The sequence below is a fragment of the Calliphora vicina genome, chromosome 1 (genome assembly GCF_958450345.1).
Source record: "Calliphora vicina chromosome 1, idCalVici1.1, whole genome shotgun sequence".
NCBI lineage: Eukaryota > Metazoa > Arthropoda > Insecta > Diptera > Calliphoridae > Calliphora > Calliphora vicina.
Window position 1 is genome coordinate 56650524 of NC_088780.1, and position 27243 is coordinate 56677766.

At 28.1% G+C, this 27243-nt stretch overlaps 1 protein-coding gene across 11 annotated transcripts in view; it reads right to left on the minus strand.

Annotated features, from left to right (window-relative positions):
- The window catches only part of pum (pumilio), a 560122-nt gene that overhangs the window by 51869 nt on the left and 481010 nt on the right, over positions 1-27243 (minus strand). For 8 of the 11 annotated variants that reach the window (XM_065514262.1, XM_065514270.1, XM_065514279.1 and 5 more), the window contains one exon: positions 19293-19334. The exons of the other annotated variants lie outside the window; for them this stretch is intronic. In XM_065514262.1, the coding sequence (XP_065370334.1) occupies positions 19293-19334 (42 nt within the window). The remainder of the gene's footprint in view (positions 1-19292; positions 19335-27243) is intronic. 11 annotated transcript variants of the gene reach the window in all.

Below are 27243 nucleotides of genomic sequence, written 5' to 3' on the forward strand. Positions count from 1 at the left end.
TAGTATTTTTACGTTCCGATACCTAAATCACTGTCTTTTATAAAGACTCCGCGATTGATCTAATAAAGAGGCTAACAATTTTAATTCAAATCTAGTGGTTATAACTAAAAAATAAATTACTGCATATAACAAACAAGATTTTATTTTGATTTTCAAATTGTTTCGTTTCTTTTGCCAAAAAAATGTTTTTATTATTTTAATATGCATATTTAGATGGGAAAAATGTATGCCAGTAGAAGGCAACAATGCGGTGCTAGGGAAAAATTAAAATAGATCCACTAAAAAGTGTAAAGAATATTTAGATAAAGAGGCTAAGGAAATCGAAAGAGCTATCGAAATTGCCAAAACCAAAAAGTAAGCTGCTAAAATTAAAAAATAAAAATGTATCATGCTGAAAAAGTTGAGCGATAGAAAGCAAAATTATGCTAAGGAAAAAAAATAAGTTTGAGTCTTAAAACTGCAAGCGAACATTGGCAAAAGCAGTAAAGAAGACAGCAATTGCATTACCAGCAGGTTAATGTTTCAATGTCGAACCAGCTAATTCTACAGAAATGGTCTGTGGAATCACTATGGAGCAATTTTAGGAATATATTATTACTCCCAGACGGAAATAGCTTCCAATTTAAATACAAAGTTTAGAGTTTATCCCATTTTCATTTCCATTCTCATGGAAAAGGTGCAGTGATGGAGTTGGATCAGTTGCAAAAAAAAATTTGGGTAACAATCAAAACAAAAAATATTATTTTAAATTATAGAATTTCTGTGGCTGACATTATTACAACTCCCAAGTGATAGCTACATTATTCCATTTTAATTTTTAAAAAATTCTGTAATAAATTATGTTCCAATTCGCTGATATTTGTTCTTTTCTACAGGCAGTCGAAAACGAATTCTATTTTTTGTCTTGTCCGATTTATTTTTCTTCACTTCAAAGACGTACGAAAGTCCCGCTCTGGACCGTGGAAATGCCCATATGTATGTATAGTTATATTTGGGTAAGGCTGTTGAGACTGTAATTTTAAAGAAACAGTGGGTAGGATTATCGGAACAATAATTTTTATTAGAAAATATATTTACTACTGATCTAGTCTTATTGTCATATAAGCATTTTCTATATAAATATTATCCTATAGCATGTTTAATGATCAAATTTTTCAAAAATTGTCCATACCAGTCATGTGCTCCTCGTAGATTTACTAATACTAGAGTTGTCGTTTATAAAACTTCTTGAAGTTTGTTTGTATGTCATTTTTTTATTCATTCTTAAATTTTTTTGTCTATTTTTACTGTCATTCTTTCTGTATGGTTTATATCTTCTCGGTGAATTACTGTAGGACTGGAGACTGACTCCATGAAAATTTATATGTGTGTGTATTATTAAATGGTATATTTGCTGTAAGCTGTAATTTAGTTAGAAAATGCATTAAGCCACGCAAACATGAAATCAAATTAAAAATGCTTTCAAACTTAATGCCACTATACACAAACGCACACATTCTCTTATACTTGCAACAACATTGTGTTATTTTATTATTCTACTAACAAACACACACATCCACACACACTCAGAGAGAGAGAGAGAGATAGAGAAAAAGTAAATTTTTGTCATCATCTGTTTGTATGACAGTAAATGTAAAATATTCATGTCTATGCAACGAAGTGTATGAATGTAAATGGAAATGCACAGCACAGTAAGATGGACGAACAGACAATTGCCGACTAGCTCATGACATGTAGTGGTTAATTTTAATTTAACACTAAAAACAAAAAAACAAATTTTACATTAATCCAAACGTATGTACTAACTTTAAATAATAACACAAATTAATCAAAAGCTTATATTAAGCAAACATATTTATTTAAGCAATTATTTATTTACTTTCACATACAAATATTTCTATATAAAAAAAATTACACTACACTACAGTAGTACATTAATTACTGTCAAATGTAAACATTTATTAAAAATTACACAAACTAAAATAATATAGCATACTTTTGGTAAGAATTTAAATTTCTAAAACAATTTTAAATACATGTGTATTTTTAAAAGCAACAAATGTCAAGGTTTACTCATATTAACATACTATGTAGGTAGATGCAAAATAATATGTGCAATAAAATATTAAACAGGCAGAAAATAAAATGTGTTGCTTTAAAACTTAAGCCTTCTTTTAGGACCCCTACGAAAATAAACTACAAATAATTCATGTCATATGTTAGGCATTAGGCTTTCACAAAACTAACTATAAAAATACCTATAAACATTTTAAATTTGCAGCTATTTGAGCTACATTTCTGTTTAAACTTATAAAATCAAATGGAACATTTTAAGATTATAAAAATAATATAAACATCATTTTCTAAGTTTGCATAGATTAACCTAAATAAATACAAATATTTGCTTAGAAAAACCCAGCCTAACAAATTATTTTCAATATAAACTAATACCCTAAGCTGGTCAATAATTTATAAAAACATAAGCATACCTTTAGGTAGTTTTCATAACAAACTCTTAGGCAAGGTCAGTTTTGTTGTAAAACAAAAAAGTGTTTAGTTTGGCAACAAAAACTGTTAAAGGTTTTCCAAACAGAAAAATAAACTATTTTAATAAATAATGAAATGTTTTATGTATGCAAATATTTATAGTGTTTAAAAATATGTTGCCTACATTTAGTTAAAAGTTATATTGAGTATTTTGGTTGGGGAATACAACAGGGAGAACATTTCACATGAAATTTCTCAGAAAAAAAAATTGCATATAGTTTGGCTATTTATAAAAGAGTGAGCAAATAAAGCAATGCATACTTTTGAGCTAACAATAAAATTTATTTAGAACGATAAGAAAACATGTAAATGATATATTCCCTGTTGGAAATTTTACTGCTGATATTTTCATTTGCATTGATTCTTGATGACACACACAGGCTTACTTAAACTTTTACATGCAATGTCATCAGACAAAATCTATACAAATTTTTGAATAACAAAAACAATTTATACAAAAAATTTGCCAAAGTGGGATGACGCCTATTATAAAATAATCTTTTAAGTGTGACTCAGAATATTTATTAAAAATGTTTGTTTAAATTTAATAGAGACATAATTTAGGCACCACTCTACTTCAAGCTAATAAGTTTCCCTTTATAGTATGCCACTTTTGTCTGTTAAAACTAATATTGTTTATATAAAACGAGGATTGTGTGATAATTGTTTGGACAAAAAATTAAACTTTACATACAACTTATGAAAAATATTGATACATCAATGGTTCCGATTTGGTTGCTATCATTAACTGATTAGGATGGAAAAAATTTAAATCTGTCAAAATATCTTGTAGAATATGTCTAAAAATCAGTCAATTGAGATATAAGCGAAAACTTATTAAAAAAATTAAAAATAAATTTGTTTCTTTTAAATTTAAAAAAAATATTTAAAAAAACTTTGTTTTTCGTTAAACAATGCGAATGATAAGTGACTTGGTCTAGACCTTTTGAAAGGAAACGTTAATTAGGAGACTTATTATGGAGTAATCCGAAATTAAATGTTTCTCTCTGAAAGAAAACCAAAAGTAAATAATGGGCATCGAGAAGACGATTATGTGTACCAATATTCCAGTATTATTATATGGAGGTTTGGACGTACATACACATATTCGGGAATGTTATCATCCGTTATCAGTTCATAATTTATATAACTTTGAATATAAAACGTTAAATTATCAGGCCTAAAGTAAAAGTTTGAAATCATTTAAAGTTTTCTAGAAACAAAATATTGTATTTAATCGTGATCCTCCTTAAATAAACCATTTTAACCTTTTAAATCAATAAATACTTAAACAAATAATTTAAATAATATATTTATTGTTGCACTTAATATAGCTCGATTCACTTACAATTTGAATAAAACAAACCTGGTGACATCAAGTCGCCAAAAACTTGAAATATAATGCTAAAATACTACCAGTATTTTTCACTTTATTTAGGTGTAACAGTATATATTTTCAACACTTAAATATACAAAAGAAACAACATATACAAAAAAAAACATTACAAAACTTGGCTAAGATGTTAAAGGTAAAAAACACGCAAATATTGTAACTGCTAAGGTGGTAGAGCAAAGCTTTCAACGAGAACCCTTAAACAAAAAAATCATATTACAAAATGTTGCTTGTAATACAGCTATACCTTTATTTTAACATTTTCTCCCTCCCAAAAAAGTAATTTAAATAAATGACAACGTCACATATTTTATATACCACAGATTTATATACACTTTACCACGGAAAAAAATAAAACGTATAAAAAACCTCTACTCTTTAGTAAAATTAAGCCTTAAAAGTATGCAAAATAAAAGTAACAAAATGTACAATTGTTGCCACCACCAACACCACAAATAGCTTACAATGGGCCATTGTATGTGTGTATTTGTCTGTGGGAAAGTGTTTTTATTTTTGGGTAAAAATTACGTGATTTCTTTAACAAATCTACTTTTAACAAAATACTAATACCAACGAATTCTTTACTTATTTTCCCTTTTTTATATCAACTTTTCACGCACCTTAAATGAATAAAAACAAAAATAAAACAACGAACAGAGAAGCACAATTTACACTAAAACAGGAAAATAAACATGAATTTTAATATTTGTTCTTATATTACACTGTTGCTTTAAAGTAAAAAATAGGAAAAAAAAAACTTTAATTGCTATACTTAAAATAACAGTAAGCAAAAAGGCCTACTAGGTAAGTATTTAATTACATGTTAAAAACGAGAAAAACAGAGAGCAAGAGAAAGATTTTAATGTTAAAAAGAAATGAAACAATTCAAAATAATTATGACCTAAACAATGTGCTGTGAACAAGGGCAGCACTACAGCAACTAAAAGTATGCTATAGTTTTTTATATTTCTCTTGTTAATGAAAAAAAAATTTATTTTAATTTTAACACTTTCTTGGCATTTAAGGTCACTGGAAAGGTTGTGATTGTTTAATGTTTTTATTTTAAACTTGTAAAAATTATTAAGTTGTTTATAAAGAAAATTTTGTTGAAAATCTAAATACAAATGTTTCATTAAGTATGCTTTAAAAGCATTTTTTGCTGCTATAATTAATTTAAATGTTTTTAACCATACTTTGAGAATAAATTAAGTAATTTGTTCTAAATTGTTGTTATAATTACAGAAAACATTATTTTCACACAAATGTATGCTTCATTATTTTTGGTGCAATCATTTGTTTATGATCCGCTCAAGAACAGTGTAACTATAAAATTGATTAATTTCCAGTTATTTTCTAACTCCATGTAGTTGTACGATTCCGGATTAATTCCTTTTAATACATAGTTGGAAATTCTTCCTATATATTCTCTGTAAAAAACTACTGAATATTTCATTTCGATAAAAATCATTGCCTACCTTTAGGTACCTATCCAAAAATTCTTAAGTGATTTTGTAGTTTCCTTTTCAATCAAGAAAGAAACAAGAGGTTTACTTTGCAATTTGTGTATACTAATAACAAAAATCAGCACATTTGTACATATATACAAGTGAAACAGTTTAAACAACAAGGTATTTCCTTTCAACTGTACTTGAAGACAAACAAAAACATTTTTATTGTTATTGAAGCATACTTATAGGGGCCTACAGAATTTCCTTTTAAACAAAAAAAAAAACAAGAGCAGTAATCATAACAACACCCACATACTTAGCAAACGGTTGTAGTAGTCAATAACCTTGAATTAAAGAACAACAATTGTTTGTAATGACAAACAACGACCATGCACTAAACTTAGTAGACCTAAAACAACAAAAATGGGCCAGTTGTGGTGACATAAAAAAGAAAATATGCGTCACGCACAAAGGTAAGAAAAACCAAACGACTAAAGGACCCTACAATACAAATGCTATTAAAATTTAAGAATTTAGTAGGTTTCAGTGAGGGTGAAGGTCAATAGCAAAAAAGACGAAGAAAAAGAGAGAAATTTAGCTAAAATAATGTTTGTTTTTGATCCACTTATTGTATACTTTGTTTTGGAGTAAGCACTTCAATACAATGTATATCTAAATGGCAACTTTTGTAACAGCATCTAGGAAAACAAGTACGTACTCATGGAAATTTACTTAAACAAATTCTAATACTTATTTTACTTACACATTTTTCGTTTCCACTTTACTTTAATTTTTGGGCAAGTGGATCATGTATTCTGATATTATTTTAATGTTTATAATAAAAAGATTTATTTAAATTTAATGCATACTTTGGGGGATTACAATAAATTGGCATACTTAAGGAAGAAGACAAAAAAACATAAAGCCTACGCAAAGGACATTTTAACTACATCAATTTTTAATAGGATTTCAATAAATTATTGGGTGTATGACTTCAAAATGCGGGATTTAAATAGATAATAGATTTATTCTTATTTTGATATTGAGCATTATAATGTACACAGCAATGTTTTTTTTTTGGCCAACAAAGAATTATATGCGGGTAGTTTTGCTTTATTTCTTTAATGTGAAAAAAGTTTCGTTGAAGCACATGTATTGCTCACCGATGCTTATAGTAAATGTGCGAGAGATTGTTTTGTGCGGTGCAGAAATGCTGATTTTGACACGGAAGACAAAGATTACCTGGGCCAGCCAAACAAGTTTGAAGACCAAGAATTTGAGGCATTACTCCACGATAATTGTTGTAAAACTCAACTAGAGCTTGCAAAATCATTGGAAGCTGTTCAAGCAGCAATTTCAAAACGGTTGCGAGAGGAGGATTGATCCAAACACATATCATACGAATTGATGCTGAGAGAGCTTGAAAGACGATCTTTCATGTTCGAAATGCTGCTTGAACGCTATAATAGAAAATCATTTCTGCACCAAATCAGTACTTGCGATTAAAAATGGATCCATTACGATAACGCGGCAAAAAATTCTGAATCGACAACAAAGTCAAATATCCATGGTGCTAAGATACATGTTAAAACCCTTTTAGAAAGAGGAGGCTGGAATGTTTTGACTCAACCGCCTTATAGTTCAAGCCTTGTCCCGTCCAGCTATTATTTATGTATTTCGATCAATGCAGAACGCTCTCTCTTGGATACGCTCCACTTCAAAAGTTAAATAATGAATAAAAGTAATTTTCTTGTCAATTTTGTAAATATAAGTTACTAATTATTTAAGTATAGTTATAAAATATCAATTTCAACAATTAATAAATCCCAGCATACTTTCTGTTTATAAACAAATTTAAAAGCCATTTATTAAAGCCTAATTTTTGGCGCTATCATCTTTTTCTGTTTTTGTTGAATTGTTTCCAAATAGTAGCATTTTATATGAAATTTATTACATGTCATAAATTTTAATGCATTTTCATTGTTTACAGTATATTATTTACAAATTATGACTTTTTCCTATAATTAGTATTGTCATATGGACAACAATGGATGTGTGTTGGAATGCAACAACAACAACAACAATAACAAGAGCAACAATAATGTCTATAAATATTCATAATTGTTTGAATATGTGTGAGTGTGTTTAAAACATAATTTATAATATTTATTTTATGCAAAAAAGAAATCCAAAATTTAAAGGCAAAAGTTCAAAAATTTAGACAATTGTTTGTAGAAATGCGTCAATTGCGTATATAAATCATTTTGGAAAACAACAGAGATGCTGATATTTTGTGCAAAAATGTAGCAATTTTAATTTTAGACAAGGCGTAGAGTATTTTTGATGTCACTCAGCAGTATAGTCACGAAATATTGAGAATTTGAGATTTCGCTGCCTGGCATTAGGTTTGGTTTCAATATTTTTTTGACATTTGGTAAGGAAAAGCAATACATATGTATTACATACCAGAATAAAGGATTCTACATTATAAAAAGGTTTAAATATTTGTTGAACTTAACTATATTTACAAATTTGAAAAGTCTTTTTGTTAGAATCGAATAATTCTATAGATACAAAGAATCTGTTTTCTCTGTGTACCCTTACCCTTATTTGGAGAATTTTTTACAATTAAATGGAGATATATTATCGAAAAAAATACACTATAACATTTTTTAATTCAATCACATAGTATTTAAAAAAAAAATCGTTTCATTGCTCCAAAAATAAAATAAAATCAATACCAAAGAGATATTTAACTTTTAAAAATATTTCATTGTAATATTACTCTCTTCTCATTTTTCATTTGATAAACATTTCATCAATATAATTTATGTTCTCACAAAATAAAATGTAAAACTACACAAGCCTTTTTACTTTAAAACAAAATCACATCCCCTTTTTAGTCTCAATTTTCGCAGTTAAATGAAAAACAAAACAAATCATTTAAACAAAACTTGGCCCTTTTAGCTTCAATACGATTACAATTTACGATAACAATTACACAAAAACATTACTAATATTAGTGTAACATTTAACCTCGACCCCTAATTGTATGCTATGCACACATACATAAATACATGAATATTTTCCACTCAAACTCTCTCGCCACTTTACATTTAGTTCAATTCATCTGCTAATGACACATATCATTGCATATCAATACTTAATTAAACATTTTAAGGATACAACATTGAATTACCAGTGAGTGTTTTTTTTTTTGGTTTTCTGATCCAAAATTAAATTTCCATCATCATCTATATCATTATTTTAAGGGAAATGATGATAATAATAGTGATGTTGTAGAGGACGATGATGATGATGATGCTGAAATAGTAGTCATCATTTACATATGGCTGATTTTAGTATGTTCTAAAATATAAAAACAAAACCCCAACACCATTATTTTAACTTAATTTTTACTGCATTGTCTACATACATACATGGTAACTTTAGCGTACATACATACATTGTTTACATGCATACATCTGGAAATTCAAATGTACATTTATAAAAGTCTATGTAAATATGTGAGCAATTTTCAATTCATATGTAAATTTTTTCACAATAAAAATTAAAAACCATTGGAGAATTTTCCAAATCCAACATAGTTGTTGTTGCTGGTATCCATCATTAAAGATACACAGATGCACATACACACATACACATACATAGGTATGTAGATAGATGATGCTGATGATGATGGTATAAATAAGGACTTTTCTGTTATACATTCTATACATACATCATTCTCTGCATGCCAGCTTATACGTTCATACGATATGAACTGTATTCATACATAGACAACATGCTGATAATCCTTTCGGCTTTTGTTGTTAATTTTGTTATTATTGTAGTCGTCGTTGTTGTTGTTTTCAAAATTTGAACTCATTTTGTAGTATTATCACATCTAATCATAGAGCCATAAACAAACAATATCCTTCATTAGTTTTAACTTTGTTATAAACCCGCTTTCACTCACTCTCTCACTCCTAATTGTATGCTTTATTATATTGTAAAATAATTCTGCATAAGTGTGTTTGTGTGTGTGTAGATGTGTGCGTATGCTTGAGTTTATACGTATGCGTAATTTGCATAAATAATATTTTTTTTTCGTTTTAAATAAATCTATATCTATGCTGGACAAATTTTTAATATCATTATTTATATTTGCAGAAAAACAACAACGAGACTAAACGTGATTTGTAAAACATTAAAAGGATTTGTTGGTTATTAGTTTTTGTCTATACATTTTTGTTATAGTTGTAGCTATTATTGAATGTTTGAAAGTTTTTAATTCATTTGTATATGGGTTTTGTGAGGGTTGTGGATAATGTTGACACTAACTAAACACTGCCGATAACCAGAGAATTTTTTGGAAATATTTTAGAAATTATGTTTTAATATGGTTTGAAATTAGGTGCATATAAATACCGTATTTCTACTTTAAGTTGAGATAAAAAATACAGCAAAATCCTTAAATGTGACATGATCGTCTGAGTTCTTTATTTCAATACTAGTAACAAATTGGCAAAAAAAAGCTATTTTGTTCAGATAGGCTGTAAACACACTACACTCTAGAATTGACTCTTCGCTAGATGACTTGGGATATGAAAAGTAATCCACCAACTTACATATATACATAGTTATAAACAGTAGAGTCTAAACAGGATTTTCGGCCCAATATCGTATCGAATATTCGGCCAAAAAATCTTTATTCGCGGCCTAATCCGAAACTTTTCAAATGTACTCTTAATTTCCGAAAAATTATTTTAATAGAAGATCCTGTTTCAGATAATTTTTGATGACCTGCAGCAACAACTTTACATTGTGAACTTCATTTAACTTGTTTTAAATCTTGAACTGCAAATTGTTTTTTGAGTGAACAGGTTTAATAACTATGTTTTTTCTTTACAAAGGTCTCGGATTTGGTCAAATTTTGCACGAATTCAGGTATATGCCGATTTTTGATCTAATTTGAAAGCAAATATTCGGTCGGACTCTAATAAACAGCACAAAAATGAACTAGCATATACTATGTTCAGACATGCATTATTAATTGCCTCAATTTAGTTTTAATTGAGCAATTAAATTTAGTGTTCACACATGCTCATAAATTTGCAAATTGTTTTGGAAGAATGAATACAATTTGCTTGAGGTTGTCTCACATTTAATTTAATAATTTTTATTCTATTGATCCGATTTTACAGTTTTTTAAAAACCAGTTATTTCAATTTAGTATTTTAGAAATGAGCGTTTTTGTAACAGACTGAAGCCTCAGAATTTCAGTCTTGAATCTCATGAACACCTTTATTCACCGCTTGTGGTAAAATATCTTAAATAAGTTCTCAAATATAATCTGCGGCTCTGTTAAGTTTATTCATTGAAAAAATCGAAAAGAAAATTTTCCAAACAAATGTAAAAAAATTCATCAAAAAATTTTTGGTAAAAAATGCGTGTATTTTAAGTGATCACGAGTGATTTCAACTACAATCTACAATCAAAACGCGGCATTCAGCACCTCCAAAAACGCGCTAAAATGCTGAATATATGTTTAAAAAGAAATCTTTTGTTAAAAAAATCCTAATATTTGCATTAATATAACCCTAAAAGGGTCAAAAAGGAAGAAATTTCTTATTTGTTTTTGAAGAAAAATAGTCTTAAACTTAGCCAGTTATGCATCAGCTTTGGCGTTGAATCTTTTACCTCTATAGTTAGTATAATCTTAAGACAAAAGGTTACCATTTCAATAAAAATGTTCAAAGTGTTTAAAAAAATGTTTGCTAAAAAAAGGCGACTTTTGGGTTTTGGGCCTACTACATACAATAAAGGTAGGGTCACACATGGCAAACATTTGACGAAAAAACGTAACCACTAAATAAAATATATTTGACCTCTTTTATTTCTTCCAAAAACTCCTTTTACTTACGCCTATTCAAAACAAAAAAATTGTTTTACTTTATTTGATGCTGTTTGATCTTACAAAACACTTGTAAGAGTAAACACGTCAAACAAATTTGTGCTAATAAAAGTGGTTACGCTTTTTTGAGTAAATATTTGCCATGTGTGACCCTAGCTTAAGTCACTTTGCAATTGTATTGACTTTTATGTTATTTTGTAGCCCAATGTATATTTTCTACATCTGGGAAAAGTATGCAGTAAAGTACGCACAAATATGTTAAGTTTTTAAAATAAATAAAAGAATTCAAATGTATTTTATTTAGTGGTTACGTCTTTTTCGTCAAATATTTATCATGTGTGACCCTATCTTTAGAAAATAGAAAACTTTCTCTTTTTGGCTAAACACTTTTAGATCTTTAAATTAAAATTTAAGGAAAACTATTGCTTCAACTAAATGTGAATGTCAACAAAAACTCGATTTCTCTTTATTTCCTTTTTAAGGCAGCAATAACAACAATAACAACAAGCACAAAATAAAAACAGACTTATTTTGTTGAAGCAAAAAAAAAAATAGGAAAAACAAACCATGTACTCTTCTAGTATATTAATACGAATACAAAACCAACAAATAATAATAAACACATACAGAGACACACACGAAGAAACATCCATGTCTGTATATTAGGGTAGCTCCGTTTGTATGGAGGAAAATAAGGTGTCTATGTACCCAACTAAAATTAAAGTTTTGGTTGTTTGAGGAGACAATTTCTTAAAATTTTTGTTCTGGCGTCAAATTATAAAAAGTTAGTTTTTCATGGTTTTTCTGATTTTTTTCATATCTCTCGCAAATGAAACTTAAAATATTGGTATTATGTGAAAAGTCTTTGAACGACGCTTTCAATGACCTTTCTCGTATAAGTCCAAAATATTGTAATTTTTAGCAAACTAATTTTTTTGGTTATAGCGCTAATGTACATATTAATTTAAACTACTTACCCCCAGTAACACGAAGTCTAATAATAATAGTTATACTGACAGTTTTCATACAAAAATAATTTTAACCGACAGTACATATACGTGTTAATGGGAGTTATTTGTAGAAATATGTAGAAATTAAAAAAAGTTAAATTTTTTTAAATATCTAGATGACATTAAAAGCGACTTTTAAAGACATATCACGTGAAACCAATATTTCATATGTTTTCTTTGAGGCAAATCAAATATGGAAAAAATCATAAAAACCTTAAAAATGGTCTTTTTTATTCTTTAACCAAATATTTTGAGAGACAATATCTTAGAATGAATTCAACTATTATTTTAGTTGGTAACATCCACCGGGGCCAACCTAATGTAAGCATGTATGTTGATATAAATATGTATGTATATCGTTCATAGTCGTCGCATATAGTTGAGATGTGGGTTGATAAATACCTTGTTGACCCAGTTTTTACCAGTCATACTCGTATATTTGTAATTTTCCATAGTTTTTGTAGTTTTCACTTATTTTTTTTTCTCCATTTGTTGGTTTGGAATCCTATAAGGAGAGGTACAACCAATACAAATATACAGATATATGTATGTAGGTATGTTTATGAGCTAGTGTATGTTTGTTGGTGTGCCTGTATAAGCCATTGGTGTTGTTCTTATTTTCTTCCTCTACTTTGTTGTTATTGTTGGGGTTTTGCCTGTTAACATTTCACAACTACACCACAGAGGATATTGTACTCGTAGTATGTATTTCCAATGACGTCGTATGTAGTTTTCGTTATTTTTGTTGTTATTGCTGCTGTCGTTGGAGCTGTGTTATATATTCTTTGTCATCAGAGCATATGTTTTTGCAGTTTTGTATAAAAGTGGAACATGCCTCATATTGCATGTTCCTTTGTATATGATGAAATGAAAACCATACAAATGTACAAATGTAATATATATGTTTATACGTATAAGGCAGAGAGCGATTTTACGCTAATTAAGTTAAATAATGATCTACACTATTTGTTGTTAAGGACCCTATATCATTAAAGTAAATTATATCAAAATTAAATAAAATTTACAACGACATTAAATTTAAAATGTCAAAAATATAAGGATGCAAATAGAAATAGTAAATCGGTGGAGCCTAAAAATATGCTATACATTTTATATGTATTGAAATCTAGTTTAAGTTAAATAAATTCAATTAAAATAGCCAAGAAGTTATCTAAAACAAAAACTTAAGAGTCCGACCGAATATTCGATTTCAGTTTCGGATTAGCCAAAAAATCAGCATAAAACCAAACGTAAATTTTTGATAAGACTGTTCCCTCACGAGATGAAAAAACTTTATTAATGGAGTCCACAATTTAAAGTAGGTTCTACAGGTCACCTAAAAATGAGCTGAAACAAGCTCTAAAATTATTCAATACAATGTTTACTACGCCCTGAATTTCACACATATGTTTAACTTTGTATTATCTTTCAGGACAATTGAAGAATGTTGGTATTCAAAGTTTTTGACAATTTCTTAATATTACTTTAGCATTATCACCTTAATTTTGACAATAAGTAAATGATTGATATAAGCAATTATGTATGCTTGAAATATTACTAATTTTATGTGAAATTAATGTCACCGACTTAATTAACTTATTGTTTAAAGCCAAAACAATTGGCCCTTTATTACTATTTCCATAATAATTGCAACCATAGCTTAATTGTCTACACACAAATTTTGATAAGTATTTGACATAACGCTGAGTGCAAGTGTCAATTAATTTAGCTGTATGTCAATTCTAATAATGTTAGCTGCAAATGACTAGTAATGTACAACTCAAAAGTAAAATTAATTTTATACACAAATTAAATTTTAAGTTATAGAAAATAGTTTACATAAATTTTAAGAAATTGTATTAAAAATAAAATTAGAATTTCGGATTTATAAATAAACTAATATAAATTAAAATTAAATAAATATGTATTGATTCCAATGTGTGTATTCCAATCATAGTGTTAAATAAATTTTCATTAAAATTTATTTCCTATTGATTATTTTGTTAGATACAACTATTCAAATTCTATTATTTTTTTTTTTTTAAATAAGTAAGCATGCATGTGCAAGTGCATGTGTTAAAAATTGAATTATTTATTATATGTAAATTTTTACTAAAACTTTAATACCTACAAACAACATCCAACCAAATCACTCACACTTGGTCATATTTACATACCAATACCAGTATAAAAACATACATGTGTGTGTGCATGTATGTGAGTATCAAGAGATTTACAAGCATAAATAATAGAAAATATACCAACAAAAAATATTAGGTTCTTTCGTTTTAGATGTGTGAATAATCAAGTAATTTACAAATAGAATTATTGTAGTGGTAGTAGTGAGAGTTGGTATGTTATTTTAAGTATATCAGCTAACACCCAGTGGTAAATTACTAGAGTCAGTTTAGGTTTCTGATTAGCCTGAAAATCGGCAAAAAAAATTGATTTAGACTAAATTGGGTCGAATAACGAAACTTTTATAAAGAAAACACACAGATTTTGAAAGGAGATACAAGCTTTGAATATTAATCATAAAATCCAAAAACATAGATTTCATTTTCAACTGTCTAAGCTTTCTGTAAAAAATTTCAGTTATACCCTAATAAGCACCAAAAATTAAGGCACTTGAATATTTTGTTGGAATTTGACTTGAATGCAAATGTTGTTATGCTTTAAACTTGAAAAATATTTGAAAAAATTAAATATTTTTCCAACATAAAACATATGGCTTGAATGTTTCCTTTTTACTGGAGAATGCTATTGAAATAAAGTATAATACAACCGTAATTCTATTGCTTGTCTATAATTCAAGGCTTGAATTGCACTTGCTTTTAACTTGAACTCCAGTAAAAATGATTATTGGGACAGTTTAATAGAAACTTCTACAGTTGGATAAAAACTCCTAAACACTTCAATAAGAATTGTTATGCTGTTTAAAACTTTAATACAGTTTCAGAAAACTGTTTTGCGGATTCATTGGCCAAAAGAGCATCCTCACTCTTGGATAGTGAGGTTGATAGATTGACTGGAATACCAATCTTATCGTGCGAACTGTAGGTTCAGAACAACTGTCTTTAGCACTCAATTTCCTGCGGGGTTGGAAATGCGTGTGAGTATGTGTCACATATTTACATGTGTTTTGTTTTAGTGTTATTTTAGTTACAATTCAATCCCAGCAGTTGAGCAAGTAGTCAATGTATCCCTTAAAGATAGTAATTGTCACAAATGTCTTATCACTTGACTGACTCCAATTTATATATTTTGGTCATTTGACACGTGTGTGCATTTTGTAGTGCAGAGAGAAGACAATTGGTTACTTTATACATCCCAAGTAATGACACTTAAGTGTCTCTATGTCACTTTAAACGTTTTGTGAGTAATTCGTACAAACTGGTTTTATTCCAATTGTGCTGATATAATTCTCATACAGTTTATTTTTGCTTAAATATACTGATGTCCCATGTAACATAGCATGAAGTCAATAGTCACTTTAGTGTCTATTACTAACCTATGGTGCAGTCACTTCAAACTTGCGTTGACTACTTTCGATCAGCTATCAGATAGTCATATTGTAATCAAAAGGGTCAATTGACCCTTAGGACATGCACGTATTAAAGTAAGACCCCTTTCACACTAGGCAATTTAGTTGCGCAAGTCTCTTGTGTTTGTAGATGCCAGAGGAAATGTCGGGTTAAGGAGAAGAAAATTTAGCATGCTGTTTTGTTGTTGGGCAAGAGACTTGCGCAACTAAATTGCCTAGTGTGAAAGGGGTCTAACTAGTCACGTAGCTGATCAAGAAATCAGTTACAAATCTAGTAAAATAACTGACGCTATCTTACCAGTATGTGAATCCAATGCGTTGACTACTTTGGACCAGCTATTACACAGTTCCATTGTAATCAAAACGAGACAACTGACCCCCTGCTTAGGACATGCCCGTGTTAAAATGACTAGTCACGTGGCTATTGAAGTAACTAGTTCCCACCATAAATGATGGGTAAAAACACTAGTTCGGTACTGTCTCCTAGAACTGCTGGGATCTTCTTTGACATGTTATAAATACATACATATGTATGTAGATTGCTGTACATTTGATATTATCTGTATGTAAATGTTTGTTCATTGTACATATGAGGTTATATACTATTCTAACAACAAATCTATTTTATTATTATTATTTACCAATACATTTATCGCCTGGTTAACTTGAGTTTGCTGATTGTCATTTGTAGCGTATAAATATATTGGTTAGTTTAGGTTGTCGTAATTTTACATAGCAACAAATATTTAAGTATTAAAAATATTTCATATTTCCCATAAATATTTTTAAATAAGAAGTCATGGCTGAGAATCTTTATGAATATACTGCTTAGTGGCTACCGACTAGTGATATCACAAATTTTTTAACAAATTGTGACTAAATTGTCCATTTAAAAACAAAATAATTGCAGCACCCTAATATTTTTCCACAACCTTTTACACATCTTTGTTTAAAACCATTATTATTACTCTTTTCAATTTGAAAATGTCTGCAGTTGTATTGGTCACAAAATATTGAAATATTTTGACATGCTGACAAGGGTTCAAAATTATTAAATACTAAAATCTATATAAAAATATTTATATAAAATGTACGAATACATAATAAATAAAATGAAAGTTAATTTTAATAATAAATTAAATATTTAACAGTTTGATTAAATACTTATGACATATTAGATGTCTACATATAAACAAGTCAGCAGATCTAGCCTACTTTAAGGGTTAACAAGAGTACTAATATTTACAGTAGTGTTAAAGCGTATTAAACTGCTGATTAGCTAATGAAACAAGTGGCACAACAAAGCATTTGTCAGATCATTTTTTACATATGAAATGTATGCTTATGAGGAAAAGAATTAAGTAATAAATAGGGGAAAAAGTAGCAAAATCACACACACTGTTTGTTTAATCAGTGTTAGTAATTTTTAGTTGCTAAACAGAAACTGAACTGGAAAATAATACAAACATGAATAATAACGATGATAACACATCATTCTCAAAATTGGAAAAGAAAAAAAAAATATTCTAAAATACACAAGCCATAGTACGTACTACTTCATATGCAAAAAGCATCCTTCACCTTTTGCCTTCATCTCTGGCTGGAGTGGCATTACAAACAAGTTGGAAAGCAGCATCATTTCTAGACGATTGGTGACAAATGATAACTACACTCTGTTTATGTGACTAACTACATACATACTACGATGATGATGATGATTATAAAGGTGATTTATCAAACCAAATATGCAACTTCTACTACATAGTTATTAAGGATATGACATCCTTTGTGATATTTTTGAACATACGTATCTTGATAAGACACAAAATGTACACATGTTTTGGTATGCTATTCCACTACAGTAACCTACACTATATATGGTATAAGAAGTAAGAGGAAAAAAGATGTTTGCCATTACAATATTCTCTTTAGTTGTCCTTTGGTTGCATGCTCGGCATATTTTTTTGGGTGGGTTTGAGGAAACTGTTTACAAGGTAACAATTTTTCAAAACATCTATGTAAACTACAGTATTATAAGCACTTCACATTACTGGAGCTTTGTTTAAATGTATGTGCTGTCGTTTTCTCTCTCCCAAAAGTCCTTTTTCCTGGCTTTATTGCAACTATTTTGCATACTTACAAATTTGTGCGTCAAAACAGCAATTGCAGTAGTATTAAGGTATAAAAATGAGAGATACTAGAAACAACAAAAACTCTCTCAAACACACACACACACCTCAACATCAACAAAAATGTATTTATAAGATACAACCAACAAATTGTTTGATGTTGTGATGTCGTGCTGTTGCAGGCGTTGACAGTATAAGTTTCCAGACAATGTTTGTTGCTCTGTGCAAACACCAGACGTTTGAAAGCAGGAAGTTGTTCGCATTTGAAAAGGAATATTAAAATGTAAATTGGCCAAAAATCACACACATAAACAAGCACAAAATAATTTTCTTATTTGGTAGTAATTCTTAAAAATAGTTGAAATTTTTGAGTAAACAAGATTTCTTTTGATACATTTTAATTTTGTGTTATAATGGAAAATAATTTAATAAGTGTCGAGTTAATTTAAAACTGTTATACTTGTACCGAATCATACTCAAGATGATGTTTTATCAAATTATTATAAAAAATGCTAGGAAAATGAAGACTGGAAATGTATAGCAGTTTTTTAATTTAATTAAGTTGCATTAAATTGCTCTACAGTTATATTGCTTGTAAAATTTTTGTAATTGTTATTATAAATACGTCAATAAATTCTTTATAACTGTAAAAACTGTTATATTGTTTTATAAAAAACTATTGTAGTTTTATAAAAGCATTTATACAATACAATAAGAACTGTTATACAGTCATTTGCAATTAAGAAATTATATACACTAGAATAGTATAAGTGTTGTTATACAGCTGAAAAAAACTGGTATACAGTTGAATAAAAGTTGTTATACACTTGACTAAAAACTACTATACAGTTTAATAGAAACTATTATACTTGAAAAATTACCCAGTTCATTAAAAGCTATTATACAGTTTTAAAAAATACTTTTATACAGTTAAATTAAATTGTTATAGTTCTATAAAAACTGTTATACAGTTGAATTTTTGATTTTAATAGAAACTGATATACATTTTAATGAAACTGTTATACAGTTCTAAAACTTTATTATATTTCTATAAATATTAATAAAATATGTTAACAAAATGGTTTTATAAAACCCGACATTAAGCTTTATAAAACTTTTATACTGTTTTGTAGAACATTTTGTAGTTTCTTTTAAGTTTCAAAAAAAACTGTTATACAGTTTCATAAAAATTGTTATACAGTTTCACAAAAACTGTTTTATAGAGTTTAATTTAAACATATTTAAAATTTACTTAACTAAATTATAAAAATCATAAGGTAAACAAAAAATAAAAAAATCCTTACTTGGTTGTGATTTAAGGCATTTGCAAGCAGATCATCACTTACCTAAAAAATAAAAGGAAAACAACAGAGTTTATTAGCCAATTAATTAATAATTCAAGGAAAATAATCATTAAAAGTATGTATAGTAAGTAACCAAATACATTTAATTTATCCCATAAGTAATTAAATATCATGTTAACACAACACACCCATTTTTACAATGGAAATTCGTAACAAAAACTCTTAGAGAAAACAACAGAAAGATCTAATAGAAGAAAGGAAAATGACTAACGAAAACCTATTTAGTTTATGTGTGTTTTACATTACATTCTTTATTTGCTTTGCATTTTAACATTTCTTTTTTGCAATACAACCCCTAATTAAAAGAGCATCAATTACCTTGAAAAGACTAAATGATAATTATGCTTTGTTTTTTAATGGATGCAAACAGGCACACAAATATCGTACATGCATAGAGTTTAAGAATGAGAGAGAAAGGGACACAGATGAGGAAATGAGACCATGTAATTATGAGTCATTCTTAATATAACATTAGTAAATGCAAATATGTAATTAGCTTGATACTGTGTATGGCTGTGTTTAAAGAAATTAAAAACTGCTTAAAAGGGGTGTTCATTTCAAAGTTATGTTTCAGAGTATTCTTCTTAAAAGCTTTACATATTTTTTTAGGAAAGATTATTCAAATGAATTTGTCACCAGTAAGTCTAACATAGTTATAGCTAAAGTATTAAACGAAATCATTATTTTAGTAATAATAAATAGTAATCGAGGAAAAAATATATTTTTTATTCAAATGAATAAGATTTTTCGTCGTCATAGTTGTTAGCAATATTTTTAGCTATTATACTGGACAAATCTTAAACAAAGTTGTAGTCATAGCAATATTAGTAATCATAGCCGTAGTTGTAGTCATAGTTTTTATAATAGCTGTAGTTTTCAAAACGTAGTAATTGTGTCATAATAGCAGCAGTAGTCATTGATATTTTATTTCGTTTACGTGTTCTACAAAAGTCTTAGCTAAAGTCGTAGTTATAGCCATATTTCTAGTCATACAACTGTAATTGTTAAATACTTTAATATTTATTAAAATTGTTTAACATTTTTACTTTAACTGTTATAATACTATGGATATGAAGCATAAAAGTAAAACAATTTTTTGAGCATTTATTATATCAACTGTTATATTGTTATAAAATATAATCTAAGTGAATACCCCTAATTTACCTTGTATACCAAAAACCAACAAAACAGTTGTAGAAATTAGGAAAACCTATAAAAGAACAGGTTTTTATAATATAAAATAACTGCGACATAAAACAAATCGTCCAAACAATAAAATGTTTCACATAAATTAAGGTAGAAATTTATTAATAAAACTGACACGTGTCCATTAAATATGAATAGAAAAACCAAACAAATTGAACAAATAATTTTCATTAGATCCAATACAAAACCAGCATGTATAATAGAACTTACTTACGTTCTACTAGAAAGATGACATCTAGTCATCGAAATAAAATTTACATTTTTATAAACAAAAATAAATAAAATGTATCTGACATCTCTCTACTCTATCAAATATTGCTTGCCATCAAAGTGACGTAAACAAGTAAAAGAACACAGAACTAACTACCTATATACACATATAATAAAATCGAAGAAAAGAAAATAAGGTCCCTTGACAATTATTTACAATTTTCCGTTTCCCCCTCACTCTCTTTGTTACGTTTTAAGAAAATTGCTGGCTTTTAAATAAAAACAAAACTAAGGAAGGAAAAAACACTTTAAGGGAAAACAACCCAACCTCTTCCACTAACTCCCTTTTCTCGTATTAAATAAAAAGCCAGTATAACTGTTATAAAGTTATTCATCCATTTATAAATAAATATTAACAAAGTAGATGACAAAAAAACACAAAACCCCTTTTTTCCTGGTTTTATTCTTAAATACAAATTGTATGCACTCAACTCAGCTCAGCTGAGCTCATATTTTATTAAGTTGTGTAGGGATTTGTTTTATCATTATGGGATGTCCCACAATGATTCTAGGAATGAAGAAAACAAAAAAAACACTGAACAAACTGAAAACTGTAAAAGTAAATATTGGTAATTTTTTATTATTGAACAAGAATTATCCTTTTCACAAAAATGGTACACCTTACCTTTTCTTTAGCTTAAATATTACTTTGAGTGGATAAAACCTAATAGTATTGCATATATTTAGGAGGGATTTGGCTACAAATCTTTAAATTGTTGCCAAAAGAAACAAATTACAAGTAATGTATTTGTTGTAGAGAACAAGACAAAGAAATAACAACATACAAAAAGGATAATAGATAAAAATTGAAAGGTTAGAAAGAAAATGTATGTTTTATAATTTTGAAAAAAAAAATAAACAATTTGTATGAAAGGTTGCAAAGAAACTGCTACACTTTTGTTTGATAATGAAAGTATCATTAAATAAATGACAGAGATTTTTTATAAGTAACCAGTAGATTTTGAATTTAGTACAGAAAAAGGTTTATTATTAATTGAGCAGAATATAGTTGATAACAAAAAATATCGATTGTGTTTGAATTATTTCAACATTATAAATGCTTCAGAGCAGTGATCGGCAGAAAGAGAATATAGCTGTAATTATAACTTTAATAAAACAAAGTGAAATCAATCAAAAACAAAGATGTTGCATCCATAGTCATATGTAATGACATAGTTAGTTATCGTTGAATAGACATTGGCGTACTATTTCCCTCCAGAACCAATTTTTAGCATCTCTACTTAATAAAACCTAACTAAATATCCAACCCATACAGCCATTTACAAATATTCATAGCATTGTATAACTACATAAATTTAATACCAACTGACTTTCAACACTTGTTTAAGAAAATTAATTTTAACTTACATTTATTCACTTAAACTACCCTAGAAACGGCAAACATACAAATATACTATTCCCAAATGCTAAAGAGAATATATTAAAAAGACAGAAAACAAACAGAAATTTTACTTGAAAAAGTCTTGTTGAAAACCGCCAAAACCACATTGCAAATTAGTTTATGTTCTCAACAGCAATTTCACAAACTCCTAGATGTATGCTACATTTACAAAGCTAACTAACACACACATTCATACATCCATGCATACCCAGCGGGAAAAAATGATAGGACTTCAATTTGTAGGCCTTCTAAAAGGCATACTTACACATTCTAAAAGATCCGATACTCATTCCACCCTGCCTGCTCTTAGAAGGTGTTCAAGAAGCCCTATGAATCCCCTTCTAATAACAAGTGAGCTTGTTGGCTGCCAACAGCCCATCATAAGTAGGCCTTCTCTCAGCCCTCTAACAGCAGCGAGTATGCAAGGCCTTGGCTCGCAATGACACGCCGTGTAAAATTGAAATGATTTTGCAATGCGGCAAAATGATTTTGCAAGTCCTTGTGTCTGCAAAATGAGGCATTTAGGAAGGCCTCTTTACTGCATCTTTTTCCCGCTGGGTACATTTGCAAATACAGATGCTCAGAGTAAATAAGACAAGCCAGTAAAATGTAAAGAAAATGTTTTATTTTAAAATTCAACAAAAATATTGCATACTTTAAGGCGTTGTGATAGAAATACACACTTACTACTACAACTACTTGTCTTTTACTGGGTATAGTATGTAGTAAATAAAACTTATGGACAAATATGTTTGAGATGGAGCAAAATACAAATTGTATGCATAAATTGAAATGCAATAAAAAGAAATAAAAAAAGGTAAAAAAAAATGACACACCTATTTATGTTTAATTCATGTTCTACGAAAAATTCTAAAAAAGAAATACTTTTCTAAAAGGATTTTAGTTTTTACAAAAGAAACGTTCAATACATACACCAGAAAAATTAAAATAGTAAGCACTTTGGAAAAAAAAAGTTTATAATAAAAAGTTTAAATAAAGATTTCCAGGAAATTTTACAAATATTGAGGTTCCAAAACTAACAAGACGAACAATTTGTTTTTTCTAAAAACTTAAATAAAAAGCTGAATTTTTTCCATTTCATGATCATTTCGAAATGCTTAATGTTTTTAAATAAAAAAATCGAATAAAAAATATTTGTGTAGAAACTGCTTTAGACATTTTGTGTCCTTTAAGGCATGAAACATAATTTTCTATGTTCGTTTTTTAGTTAAAGGAAAATGTCCTGTGGCTTTTAGTAATGGCTTTTGTATGGTTTGTTTCGGTTTCAAAATATACAATATAATTTTCTATTTTGTTTTTTTAAGTTTTTTGCTTTACTATCTCCCCGGCAAATAAATGGAAAATGACAAAAACATAAGGAAATGTGATTCTTTTTTATTGTTTTAGCAAAATGATGAATAGAATTTGTAGTAATAATATAAAGAAAAAGTGAATAGCAAATTAAAAAATTAGGTCTTTAGTATCAACTAGGAAATTGGGTATGAAATTTATGATGATCATCATTGAAATATATGTATAGTTGAAATATGGGTGTGATACACATAATTAAGAATAACAATATTTAAAATAAAATTCAAGAAATAGAGAAAATTTAAGCAATTAAGCAGAATTTAGTTTAGAGCACTGAAGTATGCTATAAAAATACATAGATTATACAAATTAAGTGGACTACGAGTGGTATAAGTAATATTTTCTAATTTACTTTTGTTGTTGAGATAACACGTGTTTCTGCCCCACTTGTTGTCCTTACTCGAATTGTGTCGGTATATATAATAAAACTTATATACTTATTAAATATCTAACATACAAATACACTTGAGGTAAGTCTAGCAAATTCTACATCATCCCCCAAAGTAGTAGTTTTATTATTAAAGATTTTGAAAATTTATTACCCAACAACATCAAGAAATCGTTATAATCCATCCACCCAATGCACTTATTATACAAAATATAAAAAAAAATTAATAGAACAAAAAAACATAAATAATCCATACAATACAACATGCTCATATTTCAAGACATTATTAATTTTGTCATCTTTCATCATCATCACATGTCATACATCACAGGACAACAAAACCAAAAAAACAAATATACACTACCATATAAATACATACATTTATATCCATACATGCCCATAAACAATAGACAAAAGAGACAGGGCGACAGATTATTAAAGAGACTAACAGACATCAACCAAATCTAAAATATTATGTCAAATAAAACCTTAATCACTAGGGCAACAACATCAACAGCAGTAATAACAACAACATGAAGAAGAAAAATCTACAACAACAACTATAATACATACTTAGAAAATGGTCTAAAAGCAATGGCAAATATCAAAACAAATTAAACAATGTCAACCCAATAGCAACCCCTTAAAATATACTATACATTCATAGACTTTTTTGCCACTTTACTTTAAACTTCTTTGTGTGGCCTTGTTTAATATAAAATTCATAACTTGTTTAACTTAAACACTCCCAAGCACACTTACGTATACATTTTCTCCCTCTCCACACATATAGACAAATCAAATTGACATTAACCAACCACTACATATGACCCAAATTATTGCCATTTAGCCCTTACAAATATTGTGTAGAAAATATATCAAGTTTTATTTGTGATTTTTAGTTCGTTAGCGGGAAGTGTGGGAACTTTTGTTAAGGAGTTGCTTTTAGATTTTGTTTTTGTTTATTTTCTATTGAAAATCATTTGTCTTGTTGTTTTAGTAAATGGTCGTAATAATAGATTACTATTCATATGTTTATAGTTATCTTAAGCCCCATTTTTATTTATTCTACATACACACTTTTATTGTTTTTCCAAGAAATAATAAAATGTTAAGGTTATGTTTTTTTGTCAATGTCATAATTAAAGTGTCTTTTAAAACACATATTAACAGAATTAGTAGACTAAACTTTAAGAATGTTTTTTTGTAAAGAAGCGATTCGAATTGTGTTGTTTTTTTCATTCAAATGCTTAAATGTTCTTTATATAGTAATTGTCCATCGGATATCGGAAGCTTCGGAAAATGTATTTCAAACTATAAACGGGCATCGATATATTGAGATATTGCCAAAAAACTTTTTGCTTATTATTTTGGAATTTATTAGAAATAAGAGGATACTTATAGAAAAATATTTGAACAACCATTAATTTAGAAGAATAAAATTTATTACCACTCATTTTTCGATCGAGCCCACTGTTCGACGTATTGTACTTGTACGTACGAAATTATGGCTTGTCAGGAAGTGTGGTTATAGGGAATGTAAATTGTCTAAATGCAAAATATATATTTTGATACACTGTGACAAAAATAATGATCCGATTAGCGCAAATCCCTAAATTCCGTAAATCAAAAGATCACTAAATAAGATTATTGTTTGCAAATTATAACAGATGGGTCCTTCTACTCAAATATCGCCACATAAACAGCACCTATGATCCATACCCATTAAATGTTATCTATTTTATTCCAAGAAGTCATGAGAATACTAAACAAAAACTTAGAATAACACATGAGAACACACATGTCAGACACAGGTATTAAATTCTTAATAGCATTTATTATTGTTAGATATTGTTGTTACAATTTTCCTACTTGTATTTCTGTTTTCCAGTTTGTGTTGACAACAATAAAATAAAACAGAGAGAAAGAGAATGAGGGCAAAAAGGACGATGTCACAGTGATAATGGTAGGTTTGCAAATGAATGTGATTTTATTTTCTTGCTACTTCACAGTACTCTTATCCTTTTCATATCATTAGTTTTCATCAGTAGACATTTTTATTTCATTTTCATACTTTGTATGTTGTCGTTGTCATTGTATTGTAATATTTAAATAAATAAAAAAGAAAAATTTAACTGGAAAAAATAGAAAGAAAAAATATGTAGGGTGATTTATGCTGTTGGCAGCTTTTTAAATGTTGCTTTCGTTTTTTGAATTTTTTATATTTAAACTCGTATTCTTTATTTTTTCTTTTGCCATTTCAATTGCTGTCTTTCGTATTAATTTTTTTCTTCTTTTACCATTTTCTTTATTTTATTTTATATTTTTTGTATATGAATTTTTATATGTTTCTCGCTATTGCTGCTGCATATTTATGAAACAGCATGCAAAATACATACAAAAAAAAAACACATTTTAAATGCAAGTAATCTTTTGAATAATAGATTATCATACATGTATGCATGCATATTAAAAACTCTTCATGCTTTTCATAATATTATTTTCTTTCTTTTCAAATCTCTTCTTTTTTCTGCCTGCTGCTTTGTTGCTTTATAATAAGTATCACTGTCATGCAAGTAAATGAACTGTTAAAAATGATGAGCATGAGAAAAAGAGCCAGGGGTTTAAGACAATAGTTAACATAATTTTGTTAAGAGTTGCTAGAAATTTTCATTATTCCCAAGAATATAATAATTAATATTTTGTATTATTAACAACAAATATGCCAAAAAGTAGGCAATAAGAAATGGTTTATAAAAAATGTTCATTTCTTTGCGGCTAAAAATAGTTAATTAAATACAAAAATTTCAATAAGTCGAAATATAAGCTATAGAAATATTTTCAAAGATCGTAATAATCAGGCATTAAATATTAAGGAAACTAAAAGCCTAAATAGAACTCGTTGGCTTTTAATTTCACTTATATACAAAATATTTTTAATAGTTCTTGAAATGAAATTGAAACATGTAAAACAAAAACCTTAAGCAATAATTGTTTTTTTAATAAAAGCTCTAACAATTGCTTTACATTTGACTATTTTAATAAATTGGTGTTATAACAATAGTAATCAAATCTTAAAAAACTGATTTAAACAATATTGGCCGAAAAGTAGAGTTTGTTAGCTAAAAAACAGTCTCCTTAAAGCTGGCTATAAACTTTTTAGAGACTATACTTTTGAGATATAGTTTTGGCAAAACTTAAACAAAATTCAATAGTTTTTTTTACTAAACTAGACATTAAACTGCTTGTCACTA